This window comes from Ischnura elegans, chromosome 8 (assembly GCF_921293095.1).
Source record: "Ischnura elegans chromosome 8, ioIscEleg1.1, whole genome shotgun sequence".
NCBI lineage: Eukaryota > Metazoa > Arthropoda > Insecta > Odonata > Coenagrionidae > Ischnura > Ischnura elegans.
This window is the reverse complement of record NC_060253.1, coordinates 65651678-65671710: the sequence shown is the minus strand read 5'-3', so window position 1 is coordinate 65671710 and position 20033 is coordinate 65651678. Positions and strand designations below refer to the sequence as shown.

Genomic DNA, 20033 nt, shown 5'->3' with positions numbered 1-20033 from the left:
GCTCCCGGGAACGAAACTATTGAAATATGATATCAGGTTTTTCTGGCGTATCAGGTGCAGAAAAGTTTCTCGTGTTTTCCGCCGGTTGATTTTTCCATGTCTCCCGACGTTTCGAGCAGCGACTTGCTGTCCATCCTCAGGGGATTCAAAAGGATGGACAGCAAGTCGCTGCTCGCAACGTCGAGAGACATGGAAAACATCAACCGGTGGAAAACATCAACCGCCGGTTGATTTTTCCATGTCTCCCGACGTTTCGAGCAGCGACTTGCTGTCCATCCTCAGGGGATTCAAAAGGATGGACAGCAAGTCGCTGCTCGCAACGTCGAGAGACATGGAAAACATCAACCGGTGGAAAACATCAACCGCCGGTTGATTTTTCCATGTCTCCCGACGTTTCGAGCAGCGACTTGCTGTCCATCCTCAGGGGATTCAAAAGGATGGACAGCAAGTCGCTGCTCGCAACGTCGAGAGACATGGAAAACATCAACCGGTGGAAAAACCGAGAAACTCTTCTGAAATTATTGAAGTTTTACTGGTATTGACTTTCGTTTCGTTTCACTTGCCATCCCTGGCTGAAACCTTCGCTGGTGCCGACTCCATGGGGCCTGAGCCCCCTTAAAATTCGTTATGGGTGTGAGGAAAAAAATTGTCAGGCTTGTCGATTTTCCCCGGAGTGCCCAGATATCGAGATTCGAGTTATGAGGGTTCTGATGTTGATCATATGGCGATATGGCCCTTCTAAAATGCTTATAAAACTTAAAACTCACTACTTATAAAATTTCCCGGAAAAAGATCTCCGGTTTGCCCCCCCCCCCCCCCCCCCCCAATATTTTTTGAGTCGGCATCCCTGTTCAGGCGATAAGAACGAACGGCCTTAGGTCCTCTGGTCAACAGCCCAAAACCATATCCATTACACCACCACACTCCCCGCACCGATCGGGAAGACGTGTTTTAACGCCAGAGGTCAAATATAGGTTCAACTACCATAAGTTCTTAGAAGATAGAACTTGTCTATAACATATGGTGATTTCACACTTGCAACAACTTTCCTCATTCCTTCGAGATAAGCTGGTGGCCACTCCACAGGAGTAAGATCAGATATTTTCAACACTGCAGAGTGAATGCAAGTGATTGGAAATTGGCTGAACCATTCCGCAAAATTTATTTACCCCAAAACGCGTTTCAACTCACACAGCCATCGTCTTGAACCTGATGATGGATCTGTGAGTTGAGACAGTTTATGAGGAAAAGTGAAACAGTTTTTATAATATAGATACCTTCCACTACATCAAGCCCGAATTCGCCGGCGACTGAAAAGGGCCATACAAAATACCTCAGGTCAGCCACTTGAAAAAGGGGGTTATACCTCGAACGCGGCAGACCCGCACAGCATAATAAAACATAAAATTACAATAAAAAGATTCTACATTAGTCCACTTTTTTTTTTTTTTTAATTCATTCACAAAAATGAAAAAGAAGGTCATACTTCTCTTTTAAAAAATTCTATTTTTCTCCATTCATTACCAGCTCTACTAATATCGTTTGTCCTTATCCCTTCCTTCTGTGAGACCAAGGCTATACATACGAACTTTGGAAGAAATGTGCTCATGACGTGTTAGTGTTGCGATAAAACTGAGTAACAAGTAGAGATAGAGAAGTTAAAAAAGAAATGGAATACTTGACCGTACATACAGAACACAATGGTGTATCCACGGGGATGGTTCTCCGTGTTACCACCCCCTATTTAAAAATTAAAAGACACGCCAAAAACGAGTAAGATGGCCGCAATGGAAAAAAAATATTTTAATGAATACTCGTACTCGTGAGGAAGATGATGTTTGTCAATCCATCAGGATATGCAGCACATTAATAGGGTAATCGCTCTCATCACAATGGGGAGGAATTTTCTCAGTGATGAACAGGAAGGAGTAGGTAGAGGCAGAGTGCCCAATTTGCAGTCAAGGGATGATAACCACTTCTAATGAGTCGATTTTATAAATCACAGTTTGATATTTTACCAAAGACTATATTATACATTGGGTATACGACTGAAATTCCTTTATCTATGTGCATTTTAGGGTAAGAAATCTGCATCAATGAAAAGTACTGACATTTTGACTTTCTTTATATACAGTACAACTTTATATTTGGTATTAATTAATTTCAGCCTTTCATGGTAAAAAAGAGTATATGAGGTGAAACATGTTATTTTTGTAGGTAATTTAAGTCAAGGAGACTGCAGAGAGGAGGCTCAATGCCACCCCACAGACGACTAATTTCTGTTGCCACTTCGGTCGCATTTTTATCGGCTTTCAAAAATGTCCGCGGTGCGGTGATGAGTGAATGTGATCCATTTTTTCTAACATTTTACAGAATAATGTTTGTCATTACAAGGAATAGCATTTTTATGTTATGACTTTGATAGATCACATCAGCATGTGTATAAATTTCGGTTAATACCTAATATTATACCTTACTTCCCGGTGAAACTCGGATCAATTTGCTCGTCAGCAACGCCAGTGGCGACTTCTGTAAACCTATTTACATGCACCGTGGTTGACAACACATTTAGAGGCGACTTGAGGATCCTCTTTCTTAACAGTCGTGATTTAAGTAATCCAGTAGCAGAGGAAATTAATAAAAAATGTATCCATATTCACACTAATTTTTTTTCAATTTAAGAATAAAAATAATCAGTTCTCCTGATAAGATGACAAAATAAACATTTATCACTCCTCGATGTGACCAACACTTGTTGCGTCTTTGTATGCCAACCCAGTTGGAACTATGCATTTTCTAGTGTGGAATAGTAGATTACCGTGAGAGTCTAAATGACCATGCATGCTGGAAATAGCATATGTTCACACAGAAAACAATAGTGGAAAATGTGGATAAATCTTCATGCCAGTAATTGAAGTCCTTCTTCCTGGCATTTCAAATAATGCTAACCAATAGTTTTGCCAAAAAGGGTGAAAAAAAATTAAGTAAAAATGAAGACGGGTCATTTTCATCTCATCCATCATTCTAGGTCTAATCCATCACATTAGGTCTATTTATTGTGTGTTCTCTAACTTAGGGTTAACTAGCAAAGTAGAGTTACTACATTAGCTACCCCTACACTTCATTAGAATGATCTTTAAAGAAGTTCATGAGGTTCTGACGAATGTTAACAGGTTGCATACGGATGACGAGAATTCTCGTCATTTTTTTCCCCGAACGTTCCGGATGGATGACGAAGATCCTCGTCATTTAGGCGCGTCAACCTAAAGAATTTTAAAGTGTACAATACGTATTCGTTAGTACGTTTTCAGTTGTTGTTCGTTATTTCTAAGGAATTGATTCATCATAACGTTTGATTGGGTAAAGTTATATTCTAAACATTAGCTTTTTAACCATGTTTAAACAAAAGGCATATTTCCAATCTCAACACCTCCACCCAGAATCGGCGTTCCTAGGAATTTAAATACCCCGGTACGCAACGTGTTAAAATAAAAAGGAATGCCTTCCTTAACTGTGAATGTACAACTTTATGGAAAATTTGAGCCTTCAATCATCGTCTTCACTTAGGTAGTACAAAAGAGGAAAAATCTTAGCATTCTACATTCCGACAATTGAAGTGCCTCATCTAAAAGGCAATTTGCTTCATATATCCATATGAAAAATTTCTTTAATATATATATGAAAATGATGATGCTGCCTCAAATATCTATAAGTTCAAGCTTCATTTCACACATGAAAAATGAGGAGAGAGAGCATGTAGTTTCACTTAATTCCTGTCCATATTCATCCGTACATATTTAATCGAAATAAAATCAATTAAATAACAACATACAATAATCACAACAAGCACTGAGTAAGAACTTACACACACCTAACAATCATCATACAAGCATGTATTGTTTGACAGAAATTTCAACACGAAAAAATCAGCCCATCAAGAGTATGATTACAGCAATTAATAAGCATATGTTCTTGGCACGTGAGTATAGAAAACATTTTGAAAGCGTAAAATAATCACAAAATGACACAATCAAAAATACTCGTACACCAATCAATCAGCCAAAGCCAACAAAATTTATTGCTATGTAGCAGACTCCTGATTCTCCGGCTGCGGCTTATCAGTGCATTATTTTCATTCTCTTTCAGTATTTTCCACGATCTTTGTAAACAGAGTCACCAGAATTACTGCATTTTAATACAAGGCTATAACAGGCTTATTATTTCTATTAGAATCCCTTTTCGTAAAACGGAATAATTTACATAAACAGAATCCCCTACTCGCAGTATCCATGATCCGAATTTGCATCAGTTGCGACCCCCGCAATTTGTGTGAGATGTGATTACGTGGCGTGGTGCCTGACAGTGTAGTTTCCGAAGTCACGCAGTGTTTTTGAATCAGTCTTGCAAACCTCTTTTCTGTATCCGTGATCACACAGCCAAGGATGCATACGAATACACAGTAGGCATACGAGTGCAATCACGTTATTGCCGCTAAAAAGATCACGGTAAGGCAAAGAAATCTCTCAATGAGTCCGGGAAGAGCTCTAAAATAACAGAATGAGTTTGTTTGATTTACGTGATTTATGAACATCACAAGAAAATTAAGTGAGCGTTGGATTATCCGTGTTTTCTGATTTATCATGTCAACTCTCCCCATCACTAGCCCAGATAATCGGGAGTGTGCAGCAATTGTTAACTTAGAAACAACCTCCAGAGCAAAATAATTTCATCTAATGGCACTCGCTCTCAGTTCTAGGTAGTTAAAACAAGACGTTGTCCTCACTTCATAGAAAAAAAACAAATACTCACTTCAATGCATGTGATTTAAAACATGTTTGCAAACATGGCAGTCAAAGGGACAGCACAATTTGGTCCAATAAACAAAGTTACAGAATGATGAAAGGAACTGATCCAACAGAACATTCTGATCTAAAGATCTATCATTCATTAAAATAACTTCACTATCTCAAAGCCATTAACTTCAACTTTTTCAATTGCCACATTTTTATTGGTTAGGAAATCACATATTGACCCAATATCAAACTATTGGTCAGAGAATTGCCCTCAGGCCTTCACATTGGAAAAATGCCATGAAAATCCCAGGTGCCAACATTTTTATTCTCCCTCGCAGAGCACATAAATACCTTAATGACAACGTGCACAAGTAGCACCCGGAGAAAAAAGGAAGAGGAGAGAATTCTCAACACCTGATGAACTTATCTGAAATCACCTGAGGATTTATTGGTAAACTATATTTTTATTTTCTAAAAACTCAAACATAAACGCCAAAAACTGAACTTTTTTCACGAAAAAGGATTTTTCTCCAAAATCATAAGATAAGTACCTCAAAACAATCTAAAAAATAGTGAGGTCAGTATCATCCGTGAATAAGAAAATCATCATACCTACACTCACATGCATAACAGAATGCAACAAAACTGAGCTGGCATGTCAAAGTTGTTAGGGCAATGCAATAATGAAATTGGGTACAAAAAATTGGACACTTTATAAGTTGCACTATCAAGTGGCTCTGATTCAAAATTGAATAACCAACAAGTACACTTAATTTGTCAAAATAAGCCTTCTTCACTAAGAAAGGTTGTATTTCACACAACTCACTGACCAAGGGAACAACTGAAAAGCCAATAATGTAACTGAAAGGTTGTTATTAATGCTGAGTTTTACAGGATGAGAAAATAAATTCTCAATTATTGAAAATGAACAACATATCACAGAAATCAAAGTCCTTAATCACAGAATATAAAGGAAACAGTAAACAATAATGCATGAAGTATGTGAAACAAAATTTAACAGGTAGATAAAATTTACCGTTAATCCTTCTTAAATGTCTTAAATTCAATTAAAATAGACAGCCAAGTGATTATCAAATGAGATGCTATTGATCATCATGAGTTCTCATATAAAAAAATGGCCACAATATTTCATGTGCTCTTTTAACACACATGTGCCCTCTTACAAATCTTCAGATAGTTTCACAATATCCAGTGGGTTTTATGTTTGTTAATTAAAATATTTAGTCTCGAACAATTATTCGACAAAAAATTACACTTTCATTGGAACATCTAATCAAAAGTAAAAAAAATGTGAAGATATTGCTACCCACAAAAGTATTCAATAGTTGCTTACTGGAAGACATCAAGGGTATTTCCTAAGTCCTGATCTTTAATTTCCACCAAATAATAATCTACGCCTTTAAATTCATATCCCCTTATTCATAAAAAAGTACCAAAAGAGGAAATTTCTTCCAAGTTGCCATGGAATATTTTTAGGTGCAGTTGAGTACACAAGGGCGGCAAATTATCGGACAAAATTACATTAGTAGATGGTTCGAATAATAATGATGAAATACCCGATTAAAACATGGGCAAAATTTGAGGCAAATCACCTCCCTTTTTACGCTTCATAACAGTAAGACTAGAGGCAACATAAAGTTATAAATAAATGAAAACAAAAATACATGGCTACCATTCACTCCGTACAGAGCCACTTGGTTATCAGAGCATTACATCCTCTTCGCTTGACATTTAAGTAATTCACTTTCCCTAACTTGATTAAGACAGAATGATTACAATCAATCATAAAAATTTAGCAGCACCAACAAAAATTGGCAGTGCTCCATATCATTTTTGCAAGAGTTTCTGAAAGGTAAGAACAACCTTTCTGATAAACACATTCCCACCAATGAATGACTGTCAAGTTCCTGAAATCGATGGGAAATTTCTCATCCACTACTACAGAATGCCAAAAACCTCCACATTCAATACATGAATTTGAATGCCTTCTTCCCACGTACATTCATTCAATATGCACACGCACTGTACGCAAATGATGAATCATTTCCAAGAGTTGGCTTTGTGCTTGGGTAAGAAATGAAACCCTTCTGGAACAGGACCCAGGATCATTTCGCTATAAAATAAGTGAAACGTTGTAACTATTAATTAACAATAACATAAAATAATTTTCAAGATTGAACATGCATAATAATACTATGCTTGGAGTAGATCTAATTTAAGAACAAACTCACAAGAATGAATAAAATTTCATTTCTGATTAAAAAGTGACATATGATGTGTTTCCTGAAACAGGAGACATAGTCAAAACTCAACCAGAAGAGACAGCGGATTGAAAATCAGCTGGTTTCTGTGTGAAGGGTACATGAAATGCAGTCATTCAAAACATTTCTCCATCTTCCTCCTTTAGTCCTTACTCCTCACCCTCCTCTCACATATGAAATAAAAGTCAGCAGCGCCAAACACCACCACCATTCCCTTGAAGAGGTGACCAGCAGTCGGTCACGAGACGTTAGAACAAAATCCGATATACCATGTTGCATACACATGTATGTCACTTTTTAATCATCATAAGCCATGAAAACTTTAATCAAGAAATGTCATTTCTGTCTAGTACATTCTACGCAGCATTATATTAAGTGAAGTCACACGCAAAACTATTTACAATAAAATGTGAAAAGTTACAATTACACCTGAGAAAAATTACAAATTTGACACCACTTTGAAAGTGTGATAAAGCCAAATATTCAAAATACTGCAAAAAATGGTCAGTACCAGCATTAAAAAAATTATGCAAATTATTAAGGCAAAACTCTGGGTCTATATGGGTTATGCAACTATGCATTAATATTGAATTAGCAACTATCAATAATCAAATGATTAATAATGCAATTGCCACCACACTATATTTTCATGGGTGATACATTTTTTCTGGCAACGGCGTTGCTATTATTGCTACAACACATTTCTGAGTAAAATTTCTTTACAACACATGTTTTGAGTAAAAATTATGCAAATAAATTGCATTCTATCATTCATACACTTCCAGCATGGCACTCTGGCAATGGAATGTTCAAATATTCACCCATGCGTAGCAATGGATGAGAAAAAAAGAATCTTCAACTGAATTTTACACGAAAATATTATTGATTTAAAAAAATATGAGGAATTTCCATTACTTACCTAAGTTTCACCCAGCTCTGACAATCAGGGCTAGCCATAAGTGTCTCCAAATCATTTCTACCACAATAAGGTGGTGGTCTTTCATTGATTCTCTGTGGTGGTCTTTCAAGTAGACCAATGGGAATATACCGATGCAAAAACGACAGCCACTCTAGCATGAAACGCCTTGTAGTTTCAACACCCTAAGAAAAAAAAACATAAAATATAAATCATGAGGAAATTATCTGTAGAAACTAGGAAATAATCTATAAAAACTAGAAAATAATCTGTAATAATAAAAACTGTAGCTAAGAAGGCCATGTCTTAAGTCTACAATGTAAAGCACCGTATCATAAAGAAAAGTGTCTTGAAAAAATCTTTGAAAACAACAGAACAGCAAATACATAATTATATCCAACAGCACTGTAATTTACACTAAGACAATGATGCTCAGGTCACCTAGTTAGTCACTTGTTCTCCCATTGCCCACTTAAAAACTGAATTATGAATTTAAATGAGGCCACCCTACTACTTATCTTCTGGAGATTTCGGGCAAATTTGGGCAGACGGATATTCAGACATATGTATACAATAATTATTTATCAAAATTCAATTTTTTCTCTAGTAGAGTTCCAAGAAAGGGGTTACCTAAGAACCGATTCATGCAAACATAGTACATAGTTTTTGTAGTAAAGTAGCTCACTACCAACACTTGAATTGATATCCACTACCCCCATTCCTCCACTTACTATTCCATTTTACATCTTTCAGACATGGGATCCATGATCCACACAATGAAAGTTAAGCTCATGAGGTGCTATCCTCCTTTATACACATATCTTAATTTATATCTTTTTGACGCATAATCAACAAGTTTTATTCAGCCCTGTATGTCACGGTAAAAGAGCATAGTTGCCATTCATACACTGATATTTCCTTAAGGTACTAGGAAGCCAAACAAAGAAAGAGGCTATTATATGTGATTCATCCAATGCAATAATAACCAATCGACATGAATCCTCATCCATATGATGACCTACCTTGTTGTCACTTCCCCAATGCTCAAGACCATAGTTGGCATACTTCTTTAAAATGTCAAATCTTTCTCCCGATGATATGTCATACATCTTTTTCTCCTTTATCTCTTCAAATATCCAAGGTTTCATTAAAGCTCCACGACCAATCATAACACCTGAAGAAAACAATGCACAATATCACAGGAGCCATTGAAAGACAAGAAAAAATATTAAATTTAAAATCACTGATTACTGCTAGCATGATTACTACATATTTAACCACATCGTCCCCAGTAAAGACAATAAAATGCTTAGCCGATTATTATTATGAGTTCTCAAACAACTCCTCCAATTATGGAAAAATTTCACTCCTCAAATATTCCCAAAATATAAAAATCAAGGTTAATAAAGTGAAAATGAAAAATCTTTCCCCATCATTCCCACATTCCCTCAGAGGACTGCTTCATAAAACATAAAATACCTCTTCCCTAATAGGTCAGTTGTCCAATTCTGATCTACTGAATAGTAATACATACAGCGAAACCTCGATATAACGACACCCCACGGTGCACTAATAAACACTCGCTATAGCGAATTGTCGCTTTACCGGAGGTGGAGCAAACAATAGCCAATATACCTGTTGCGAACAGATACACAGGAACAGGAGTGGTGCGGCGACAGATAAACATCTATCCGATAAACGTAAGCATAAATCCAGACGAAAGGCTATGTTTTTTTGCATCAATAAATTTCCTTACTCAAATAACGACCAACTATTCAAACAATTTATAAGCGCCGCACTGAATAAAAATCATGCAAAGCATTGTTTTGTCATCATTATATTTATCGAACGACAGTTTACCACATAAATTTGAGACTGAGCACTCCATTAACTTCATTTCTAACAGATCGCTAGCAATTACAGAGGTTAAGGAGTCTTCATGAAAGTCTTCCGGCGGTGAAACCCTCGCTATGGCGAGAGCCAACACCGAAAGGGTCTCGTAAAAACGAATTTTTTAACACACTTATTAAAGGGTCAATCGACGGTGCATCGGCTATCTCTTGTAATAGCGGGGGTGTCGCTATAGCCCGTACTTGCTTTAACGAGGTTCCACTGTAATTAATATAACAAGCATACCTGAGACTGCACCAGCTTCCATATGCCTCTCGTAATCTTCATATGAGAGAATATCACCATTTCCAAACAGGGGTACTGGATCAGCAAGTTTAGCACATTCGTTTATGTAATCCCAGTCAGCCAATCGAGTATAGCGTTGCTCTCTAGACCTTCCATGAAGCTAAAACAAGAAGTTCAACAACTTATAAGAAAATTAATTTTAAAACTCACCCAAAATTAACTTTTAAACGAGGATGGGAGATAAAAATTATTTATTAATTTTAATTTTGCCATATGTATAATTACAGGTATAGTCAGTGCATAAACAGTTCGAGTATGTATTTTTCTTTATATTAACCCTTTCGCTGCGGCGCACTCTACAGAAACCTCCCTGTCCCATGCACAATGGTCAATAAATCAACTGCTATAAGACAAAACGAGATGATAAATACCAGCACCTTCCCATCACCATTCTCGCCCAATAAAGCAAAATATGGCAACTTCAAGTGCTGAGCAGCACTTTACCCATCACCCAATTGCGATAATATTTTACAGGATTTATGTCCTCACCAATAGGCACAATTTAGAGGGTTGTTACAAAAGAAAATCGAAACATTATAACCACCCCAATGGACATGGACATAATTCAAATAAATTGTGACGTTTTAACAACAATTACTTATGATCCTCCCTGGAAAAGCATCCACCCTTCATTCAATACCGCTTACTGATCTCTTTAAAACGTTATTGTACAAATAATTTCAGTCTCACCGTAATAGCAGAGACACCCCAATCTTTGAACTTGGGAATCAATGTGTGAGCAACATTCTTGTCTGAGTGAACGCCAGTGCGCGTCTTGACAGTAAGAGGTAGATTAAGCACACCAGTCATGCTCCTGACAATAATCCCAAGAGTATTCTCTCTTCGTAGTAGTCCACTGCCACCACCCTGAAATATTGAATATTTGAGACAGTTAATTACCATGATAATTTCCTGAGTAAATATAATGTTGATAATAACAGCAACTTATTTCCATGTGTTAGAATAAAAACAGGCTTTTACAAACATAATTTCCCCCAAGGCAAGTTAAAAATAAGAACAATTAAAACACATATACATCATTCATATCCCATCATTCTGGCCTAATTAGGTAAATATGTAAGAAAGAATTTTATCACAGCATAATATCATATAGAAAAATATTTAACTTATATATAATTACAAAATATAATAACTCACTTGTTGATATATGAGGTCTATTGGACATCCCAAATTCAAGTCAATGAAATCTATTGATGTTTGTTCCTCCAACATTTGAGCACATCGAGTCAATACATATGGATTGTTTCCACAAAGCTATAAAGGAAGACAACATATGAGTTCATAATTTTATTTAGATCCATCAAAAGGAAACTTGCACAGGTCAAAGAATGCTTCAACGTATAAAACACCAATATTAGCTCGCTTAATTCCATAATTGTTGAAATTTATGATTGCAAATAGAAAACTAACATTAAAAGCTACACAAATAGCAGACAACTTGAATGAGGTTCCTACGCCCAGCTGATCAGGCTATGTCAGACACGGTGATAATAGTCTAAATTTCATCAATTTCCAGCTTGGAATAAACAAAAGACATTTCATTGATACTTATAGAAAATATGGCATGGTATCATGAAACAATACAGTAGAGGCAAATGATAGATTTATTTGGATGAATAATAGATTATGATCATAATAAAATTCTACCTGAACTCCAAAAAAGTCTTCAGAGCAATGCCTTCGAACCAGTGCCCACTCAGCCTGTGCTCCTTGAAGAAGGGATGATGCCAAAGCCATTTCCCCACAGGTGATATCAGCACCATATTGTTTGCAGATCCGCCTGAACGGCAGGTTACCAACAGTGGTCAGAGGGGAGAGATATAGTTTTCCTCGCCAATCTAACTGAAAAATAAAGGAAAAATAAACTAAAGAATCTCACCACTGTGAAAGCATGCATGAGGAGGGTTAATTAACACTGGAAGCTCCAACTTTTTATATTAAGCTTAGCATGGCAAGTAGAGGTGGGTTTAACTGTTTATTTAAATGAACTGTTCATTTCCTTCCAGATAATTTAAAAGACAGTTCTAAAAATGCCTTCTCGACAAACAATCAGGGCATATTATATGTATATTAAATACTTTCTATATTATTTCTTCCATGTTTAATCCCTGATTAAATGAACAATGGAGGTTGATGAAACTCCTATATTTTACTATGACTTCCAATAAATTAGGTAATATTCATCCTAGAAGTTTTTACATATCCATCGCTGGCATTTCAAAACTCGCCTTCCTATCACTCTCTGCATGGTATATGCGATTCAAATTTGTGAATCATACATGATTCATGATGTTGTTTTGTATGATTCTATAAAAATAAATTTTGCACAGAAAATGATTATTCATAATAACTGATGCATAACATAATTTCCTTCAAGCAGCATTGTGAAGGTTAGACAACATGTTTAACACTAGTCTGTGTCTTTAAAATACTTCTATATGGTAAAATAGTACATGCAAACTGACATCATGTTATACCAACATATTGAGACATAATTTCAACCTAATTTTATTCTCTTCAAGAAGGAAAAAAAAACACTTTTTACCAAATTGATATTGATTATTTTATTAGTTTTCTTTCCCTTTCAGACTTAAAAATGAAAAAGTTAAGTTTCAAGGATAATTTATGTGCAATAGCGTGAGGAGGCCACATTAACATTTCATGAAATTGCGCACAGTACAAAACTTGTTTTTCAACTTGTGTCATCAAAAAAAATCAGTGCAGTAGACAAAGTTATTTCTTCATTACTCTGAAAATGATGAGCACATGTTTCCATCACCTTTCCCCATCTAATATGGAAATTCTTCCTATTCGCCATCAAATTATATGTTAATGGTGCACAAACGGACTTGACAAGTAATTTGTGGAAAACTAGAGCCATTTCTATTCAAACAAATGCAAAAGTGAACTCGAATGCCTATGCAACAGAAAGATAAATGTGAATGGCAAAATGAACTTTAACCTCCAGATGAAATTGAACACCCACTCAAATGTTCAGCAGTTCAACCGTTCATTTTTGCTTGCAGGCATAGTCTTTAAGAAGGGCCCACAACATAAAGGCCTCCATAGCTTCATACAGAGAGAAGACTCAAGTCTAAGCAAGGGCGCTGCCATCAATCAGGGGCAGCATAGAGAGCTTGCCAAGACCACACGCTGGACTGATGGACTCGGCAGAGTTTTCCCCAAAAACTAATGCTTTCTAACAAATGGAACGAAACCCTAGGGTGGACTCGCGAGGATACACTCCCAGGGCAGGGTCTGTAAGTGCGAGCTTTTTACCTCTACACGCAGAAGGGGGAGGACAGGAAGAAGAAAGGAAGGAGGTGCCACGGCGATAGGAGCCCGATGATGCCTCCTGGGAGTGGAAAGGGAAGGAAGGGAGGGGATGAGGAATCCCGCACCGTCACAGAGGCAGGCAGGTCCTACCATCAGCGAAACCAGGCATCAGCCATTGCTAGTCTAACAACTATGGAGGATTATCCTATGAGGAAGAATAATCCAACGATCAAATCGTTAGATAATGCTTTCTAAGAGTGCCGTTGATCAACCACACGCTAGGTTACAAATGTCCCACATCTACATTAAAAATACTCTGAATGAACAGCTTGTCTAAGCCATGCTGCTGACTGCCTTTCCTCTATGTGACTGCCGCAGCATTACCTATATTCAAATCCAAGCCGTGAGTCCCACTAAATCATTTATCACTTGAATATTTTTTTTTCTATTTTTTATTTCTTATAAACAAAATTCTAGATTGTCAATCACTTTTTCATACTGTTAACCACTCATACTTATCCATACTTGGCATGCATGGGAAAAAGGATCGATTTTGAAACGTCAATAATTTGGAAAATAATAAATCTAGAATGAAGAAAATTTCTTAGCATTTGCTCTCTTCCATGAATTCTTCAGAGGTTTATCCTTTTTAAACCCAGGTTTTCCTGTTTTTACCAATAATCTTCATAAGAACATAAAAGGGAATGCACATGAAAATACAGCAAACCTTGCGTGTAAAGATCACAAATTAATGAAATCCCACCAATAACGATCCCACCAATAACGGTCCCTAGGACTTTCCCAAAATGGAAAATTCATTTATCCGCATGTAACGAGTACGGATGATACGAAATCCCCACTATAACAACATATTCTTTGGCTCCTTGGGGATTAATTTCCTCTTTTATAAAGAAATTATGGCCACCTTCGCTACTTAACCATTCTGTATCTTAATACTAGTTCTCACATGCGGCTACCACCACAGTTGATCTTAAAATTCTTCCCTTTACAGCCGTTTGATGGAAAGGGTGGGACAATGGTTAATTGTTACAGATCTGTTGCTTAAATAAAGATGATTCACGGAATATTACCCGGCAATCCTTCAAATATCCTTCGATGTATAGGGCAAAATCCTTCAAATTGTGCACTAAGTATTCCAGTTTATAACAAAATTGAACGATAGTACCTCTGCACCGCAGAAGGGGGGAGGACTGGAAGGAGAAAGGAAGGAGGCGCTGCCACGATAGGAGCCCGACAACGCCTCCTGGGACAGGATAGGGAAGGAAGGGACGAGGAATCCTGCTCTGTCACAAAGGCGGGCAGGTCCTACCACCAGCGAAAGCAGGCATCAGCCATTGCTATTCTAACAATTTTGGAGGATTATCCTATGAGGAAGAATAATCCAACGATCAAATCGTTAGATCATATTACTGATACAGTGACCTCCTTCTCCATACAAGGAGAGACAGCTCACCTTTTTACGCTCCCTCGGACACAATCGAATGATATCCTCGTCAGTCACAGCACCAACACCTGGAGCCTTGTCTCCTGTCTCACCACCTCCCCCATTTTCTTCCAATTTTACTTCGTTATCCTGTCCCTTTCTCTCAACACTGACTGGCACTGTAACTTTCACACTGCTGTCCACTTCAGTCATCACTTGACCTTCCTTTTTGGCTTCCTTTGCTGCATCATTCTCTAATTTCTCTCGAGCCAATATTGCTTCACTGCGAACAAAACTGTACTTTCTCTTCCTTAATGTGAGCTGCAAATCTTTTGACAGGATATTGGCAGAAACAGGGGGGAGTGACTTGGTTCGTTCCCAACGTTCAGTGTCAATCACATTCTTCCCCTCAGGAGTGAGATGAGCTGATGCAAATCTAACAAAACAAAGAAAGAAGTTGAAACTCAATAAGTAAAATGGTACTGACTAGATAGGGAATCGTTTCATTGTCTATCATACAAAGCCAATATGAAGTACATGAGAAACTAACTGCCACACAAAAATAGCACCCATTGACCATATTGAGATCAAAATTAGTAGTAAACTGAAATAATGCTTGCCATCCTTAAAAGAAATAACATTACAAGCATAAAAAGTGGACTAATAAGGCTGTTTAAGTCATAAAAAGTATACTCCATTTTCATCCCCACATGCTTGAAGCATCAACAACTAGTTTTATGGTTTCCTTAGCTGGAGAGTCACTAGGCAAATAACTCTCAGAAACTCATAAAACACAATAAACTTCATCCAGCCAGTAAAACACATTTTCTACGTGTTTTCACCTTCCACATCAATAACCATTCTGGCTTGTTTTGATCCTTAAAAAACGCAGATTAATATTAAACTGCAGACTATAGTTATGTAGCTATTTAGGATTCCATTTTAGGCTGGAACCAAGAGCAACCTGATGAAAAATGGAACCATTGATACTATCCAAAGTATTGATGTTAACTTTGGAACAGAAACTGAAAAGCTTGGGCTGAAAGGGATGGGACTGGTGTGATACCACACAATGGAGCAACTCTGGACAATCATGCTCGCTAATGCTTACATCGTATTTCCTTCCAACTTTTGCTTTGCTATACAATATAATCATGAAATTAAGACAAATAAATATACCACACATCACATTGCATCTAATAGAGGTAAGTTTGCCGCTGGTGGTCGCAATCAGTCTTGATTAGTTTGAAGGGATACATTATCCAGAGTGAAATATCATACTTTAAAAAAGAAATTGCGCATCTCTTTGGTAAGGGGGCGACCATTAAATGTGTGACATAATTTTAGCAATTTTTGGACTCACAAATAGTAAGACATTGTAGGATTTGGCTCAACCCCCTAACTCTAATCTCACGTGAGATTATTTAAAATGTGTATTTCCGGTGTAAATATCCTAATCTATGCTTCATTGCATTGGCTTTATCAAAAAAATTATTATTTTTATCTAAGATTAGTTAAGGCTAGTATTGAAGATTACTAAGATCGTAATCATTTTAAACTGTTCCTTGCTGAAACAAATTACCTGACACTTGCCAGAACCCCCTCTCTCAAACATGAGACTGGGTGAGAATCAGCTTAACCCATTCCCACCCTCCTAAATGCCTCACATAATAAATGGCTGCCCCCTAGGTACTTCAGAATTTTATGATATCAAATTTCTTCAAAAACTGTTTTATTTCTCTTTCTGAGGTAAAATTATAATTCAATTATTTTCATGTATTAGTGTGTGTCATTCCATTATACAGTAGAACATGGATAATTCTAACTCCTTTAATTTGAATATTTCACTTGGTCCCAGGGTTGATAAAAATCATGATTTTTTTGAAAAAAATCATTTTTGTTGATTTTTTTATTTAAATCGGATTTTATTAATTTAAATGAGATTTTTATGATTCTCCATTCATCAAAAATTCAGTTATTTGCAAAACTAACTGTTTGGGCAGCATATTGGAGAATGATCGTTTGCAGAAACAATAAGAGGCAACATACTCTAAACTTAATACAACATTTAGTCAATCAGGGGCAGATAACTATGGAAATGCCAATGGTATCAAATTAAACATTACACCAGCATAATATAAAATTGCCATTAGAAGCATCAGATTATTATGCGGTTCTAAAGCATATGAAGTTTAGAAAAATTCTGTAATTGTAACTTTGTATGGTGCCTACGCTTAGAAGTTAAATCAGAAAACAATTTTTTTCAACGAATACACTAATATTCTAACCAAAGCCATTTTTTTAAATTTTCATGTTACATGCATTCCTACAGTAATCATTTCTATTTAAGAGCCACCATTGTGCTGATAACTGTTGATTCATTGTATTAATTATGAAATAAAAATCAAAATTATACACTTACAGCTTCCTTTTCTTGACTCTTTAAAAATCAAACTTATAGATCACATTATGATTTAAATCACCTGATTTAAAAAAATAAAAATCAAGTGATTTAAATCGAAGTGATTTAAATCAATCAACCCTGCTTGGTCCCAAGCATTTAGTATTCAAACAACGCTAAAAAATAGTGGATAATTCGAATTTTTGGTGCATCAAATGAAGGTATAACTTATAATCTGCAACTCAAATTAATTGTGAATCCATTGGAAAATTTGCTTTACTAATGCTATTGTCAAAAGTTTTGTGATAGAAAAAATGTAAGTCTGCAGGAAGCCAACCAGTGGAAGCAAGATCTAAAGGAGGTGATCCAGGACAGAGACCCCAAAAACTTTTCAATGCTGATGAAAGTGGCCTTAAACGCACACCAGACAAAAATCTGGCATTTAACCCTTTCGCTGTGGCCCACCCTCCGGAAACCTACCCGCCACATGTGTCAAAAGGGCTGAGCGCAAGGCAGGGAGGATGTAAACATACGTTCACAGCAGCCTGCCGTGCGAACATACCAGGTACGTTCACAGCAGCAAAAGGGTTAAAGACGAAAAATGCCACGGAGGAAAACTAAGCAAAGGAAGAGTTACACTTTTGGTTGGAGCAAATATGTACAGTTCCAAAAAGCTGCCTTTGTTGTTGATAGGAAATCGGCTAATCCCCATTGTTTTGAAAACGTTAAGCCAAAACTGGTGCAGTATGTAAACAGTTAAAATACTTGGATGACAAGGACTTCTTTCATTAGCATTTTTGGATAATTCGAAGTTTTTAACTGGTCCCTAGATGTTCGAATTATCCAAGTTTCATTGTATGTACTATATGAAGCTGGATTTCTCACCACCATTTCCTCCAGACCATTTCATATACTGCAATGACCTAAGCAGCCAGTCATCTATATCAAATGCAAACCTACAAGCCTTAAAGCTTACCTGCAAGTAGGTCCACGAGGACAAAGGCCATATGTTTTGAAGACATGACACTCAGCACCAATATCTGGAGGCTTGTTTTCCAAAAACTTGATGATGTCATGCTGAAAAGGACACTTCTCACCATTTTGGCAACTGGCAGGTTTAAGCTCTTCTTGATTTCCATTGCAGCCCAAATCCAAAAGTTGCGGGCACAGGTTATCATGCCTGTTGAACTTCATAGGAGGTGGTCGAGCTTTATTTTGACCTGAAAATCAATCCAATACCATAATATCAAATTCTAAAAGTTTATTTTGGCTGCCATTTTTTATGCCATTATTCAAAATGGAGATCCCAGTCATACGGAGAAGATAATATAACATCCCAAATGTAAATGCTTTTGAAGGAGTAAGAACGGCTATTAAATGCATCAGTGATTTACAGCACAAGGCCAGCTACTAAAATCATTCTATGGCAACCTACAACAATTTCTAAGCATATCATCATCTGGGAAAATGTCCAAGTTCAGCAGTGCACAAGAAAAAAGTTGTAATAATTGTAAGAAATATACAGGAGCTGAGATAAACATAATAAGCCTAGAATATTTGCCTACAATGAGAAATTTTACCAGCAATTAACACGCACAGAAAATTAATCTTTATTATCATAAAATAAAAAAACTAACGGCTTAATCAATTAAGTTCAAAGTCGAGGGCGAGGATGGACTGCACCTGCCGATGAGACAATAACGGCAAATAAAATCATAGCTTGATGTTAGAAGAATAATAACTACGTTAAGTTTTAAAAAAATTGGTTTATTTCGAAAGAACACGTCAACATGACTTCCATTTCCTAGTTTGGATGGCATTTTCGGTCTCTCTCGGTATGCCAAATCAAGTGAGCTACAAATAAAGTTTGGCCTTACCTCTTTGCCTTTTCCTCTCCGAACGCGAAAACTTCAGCTTCTTATTTGGTGGGCTTTCATCATCGTTATCCATAATTTCTCCATCGTTATTGTCCTCTGGAACATCATCTTCAGGTACAGGTTCTGGCACGGACTCATTAGCAATATTTTGCAATATGTATCTGTAAAGAAATTTGATAGTTTGCCTTTTGTAGAGCAAGTAAGAGTAAAATGAAGATAGCATTGTTTCGAATATTTTTAATCGATCACAGCGAACTAATTAATGATTAATCTAGGAAAATTCGGGACGATTGTCTTCACTTACTTGGGCTTGATTAGAGCCACGCCGCTCGGACGATCAATTTTTGCTACATCTGACAGATCCATCGCTTCGAGGGAATTACTCACTGTAGCCCTTGGGTAGAAAAATCAATTTATGTGTTTAAGCACTGCTATTCACACATTTCTAAACGAAATATTACATTAACCAGTGGCTGTTTATGTTTGCCGTCGAACACAGAACGCCGGATCAAACTTAGACCATATAAGAACTAGACCCGCCATTCCCCACCCCTACCCATGTCTCGCCGTGTGGCCAACATCTCCCCTCCGCTCCCTTCCTTCCCCTCCCACTTTTAAAGCGGCGTGACGTCACGGTTGGGACGCTCATCGTCGTAGCGCATGGCTACGAATGGGGATTCACTGTATCACTGCGGTATTTTGACCATTTTCTTCGCGATTTTTCAATTAAAAGTACTAATATTTATTGCGTTATGTACGAGAAATATTCTCTCAGCCATGGTTGGATTGGTGAACTTACAATTAATGAACAGTGGCATTTTTCGGCA

General features: G+C 36.9%; 1 protein-coding gene across 1 annotated transcript; it reads right to left on the bottom strand.

The window, feature by feature from the left end:
• Positions 1-3782: 3782 nt before the first annotated feature.
• Positions 3783-19746, bottom strand: LOC124163597 (tRNA-dihydrouridine(47) synthase [NAD(P)(+)]-like). Its single transcript, XM_046540613.1, has 11 exons — positions 19511-19746; positions 19207-19367; positions 18306-18549; positions 14959-15364; positions 11856-12050; positions 11346-11462; positions 10878-11054; positions 10128-10287; positions 9014-9165; positions 7995-8176; positions 3783-6927 (listed from the first exon to the last, which is right to left on the bottom strand). Exons 1-11 carry the CDS (start codon positions 19570-19572, stop codon positions 6855-6857), a joined length of 1929 nt encoding a protein of 642 aa, XP_046396569.1. The 5' UTR covers positions 19573-19746; the 3' UTR covers positions 3783-6854.
• Positions 19747-20033: the final 287 nt, after the last annotated feature.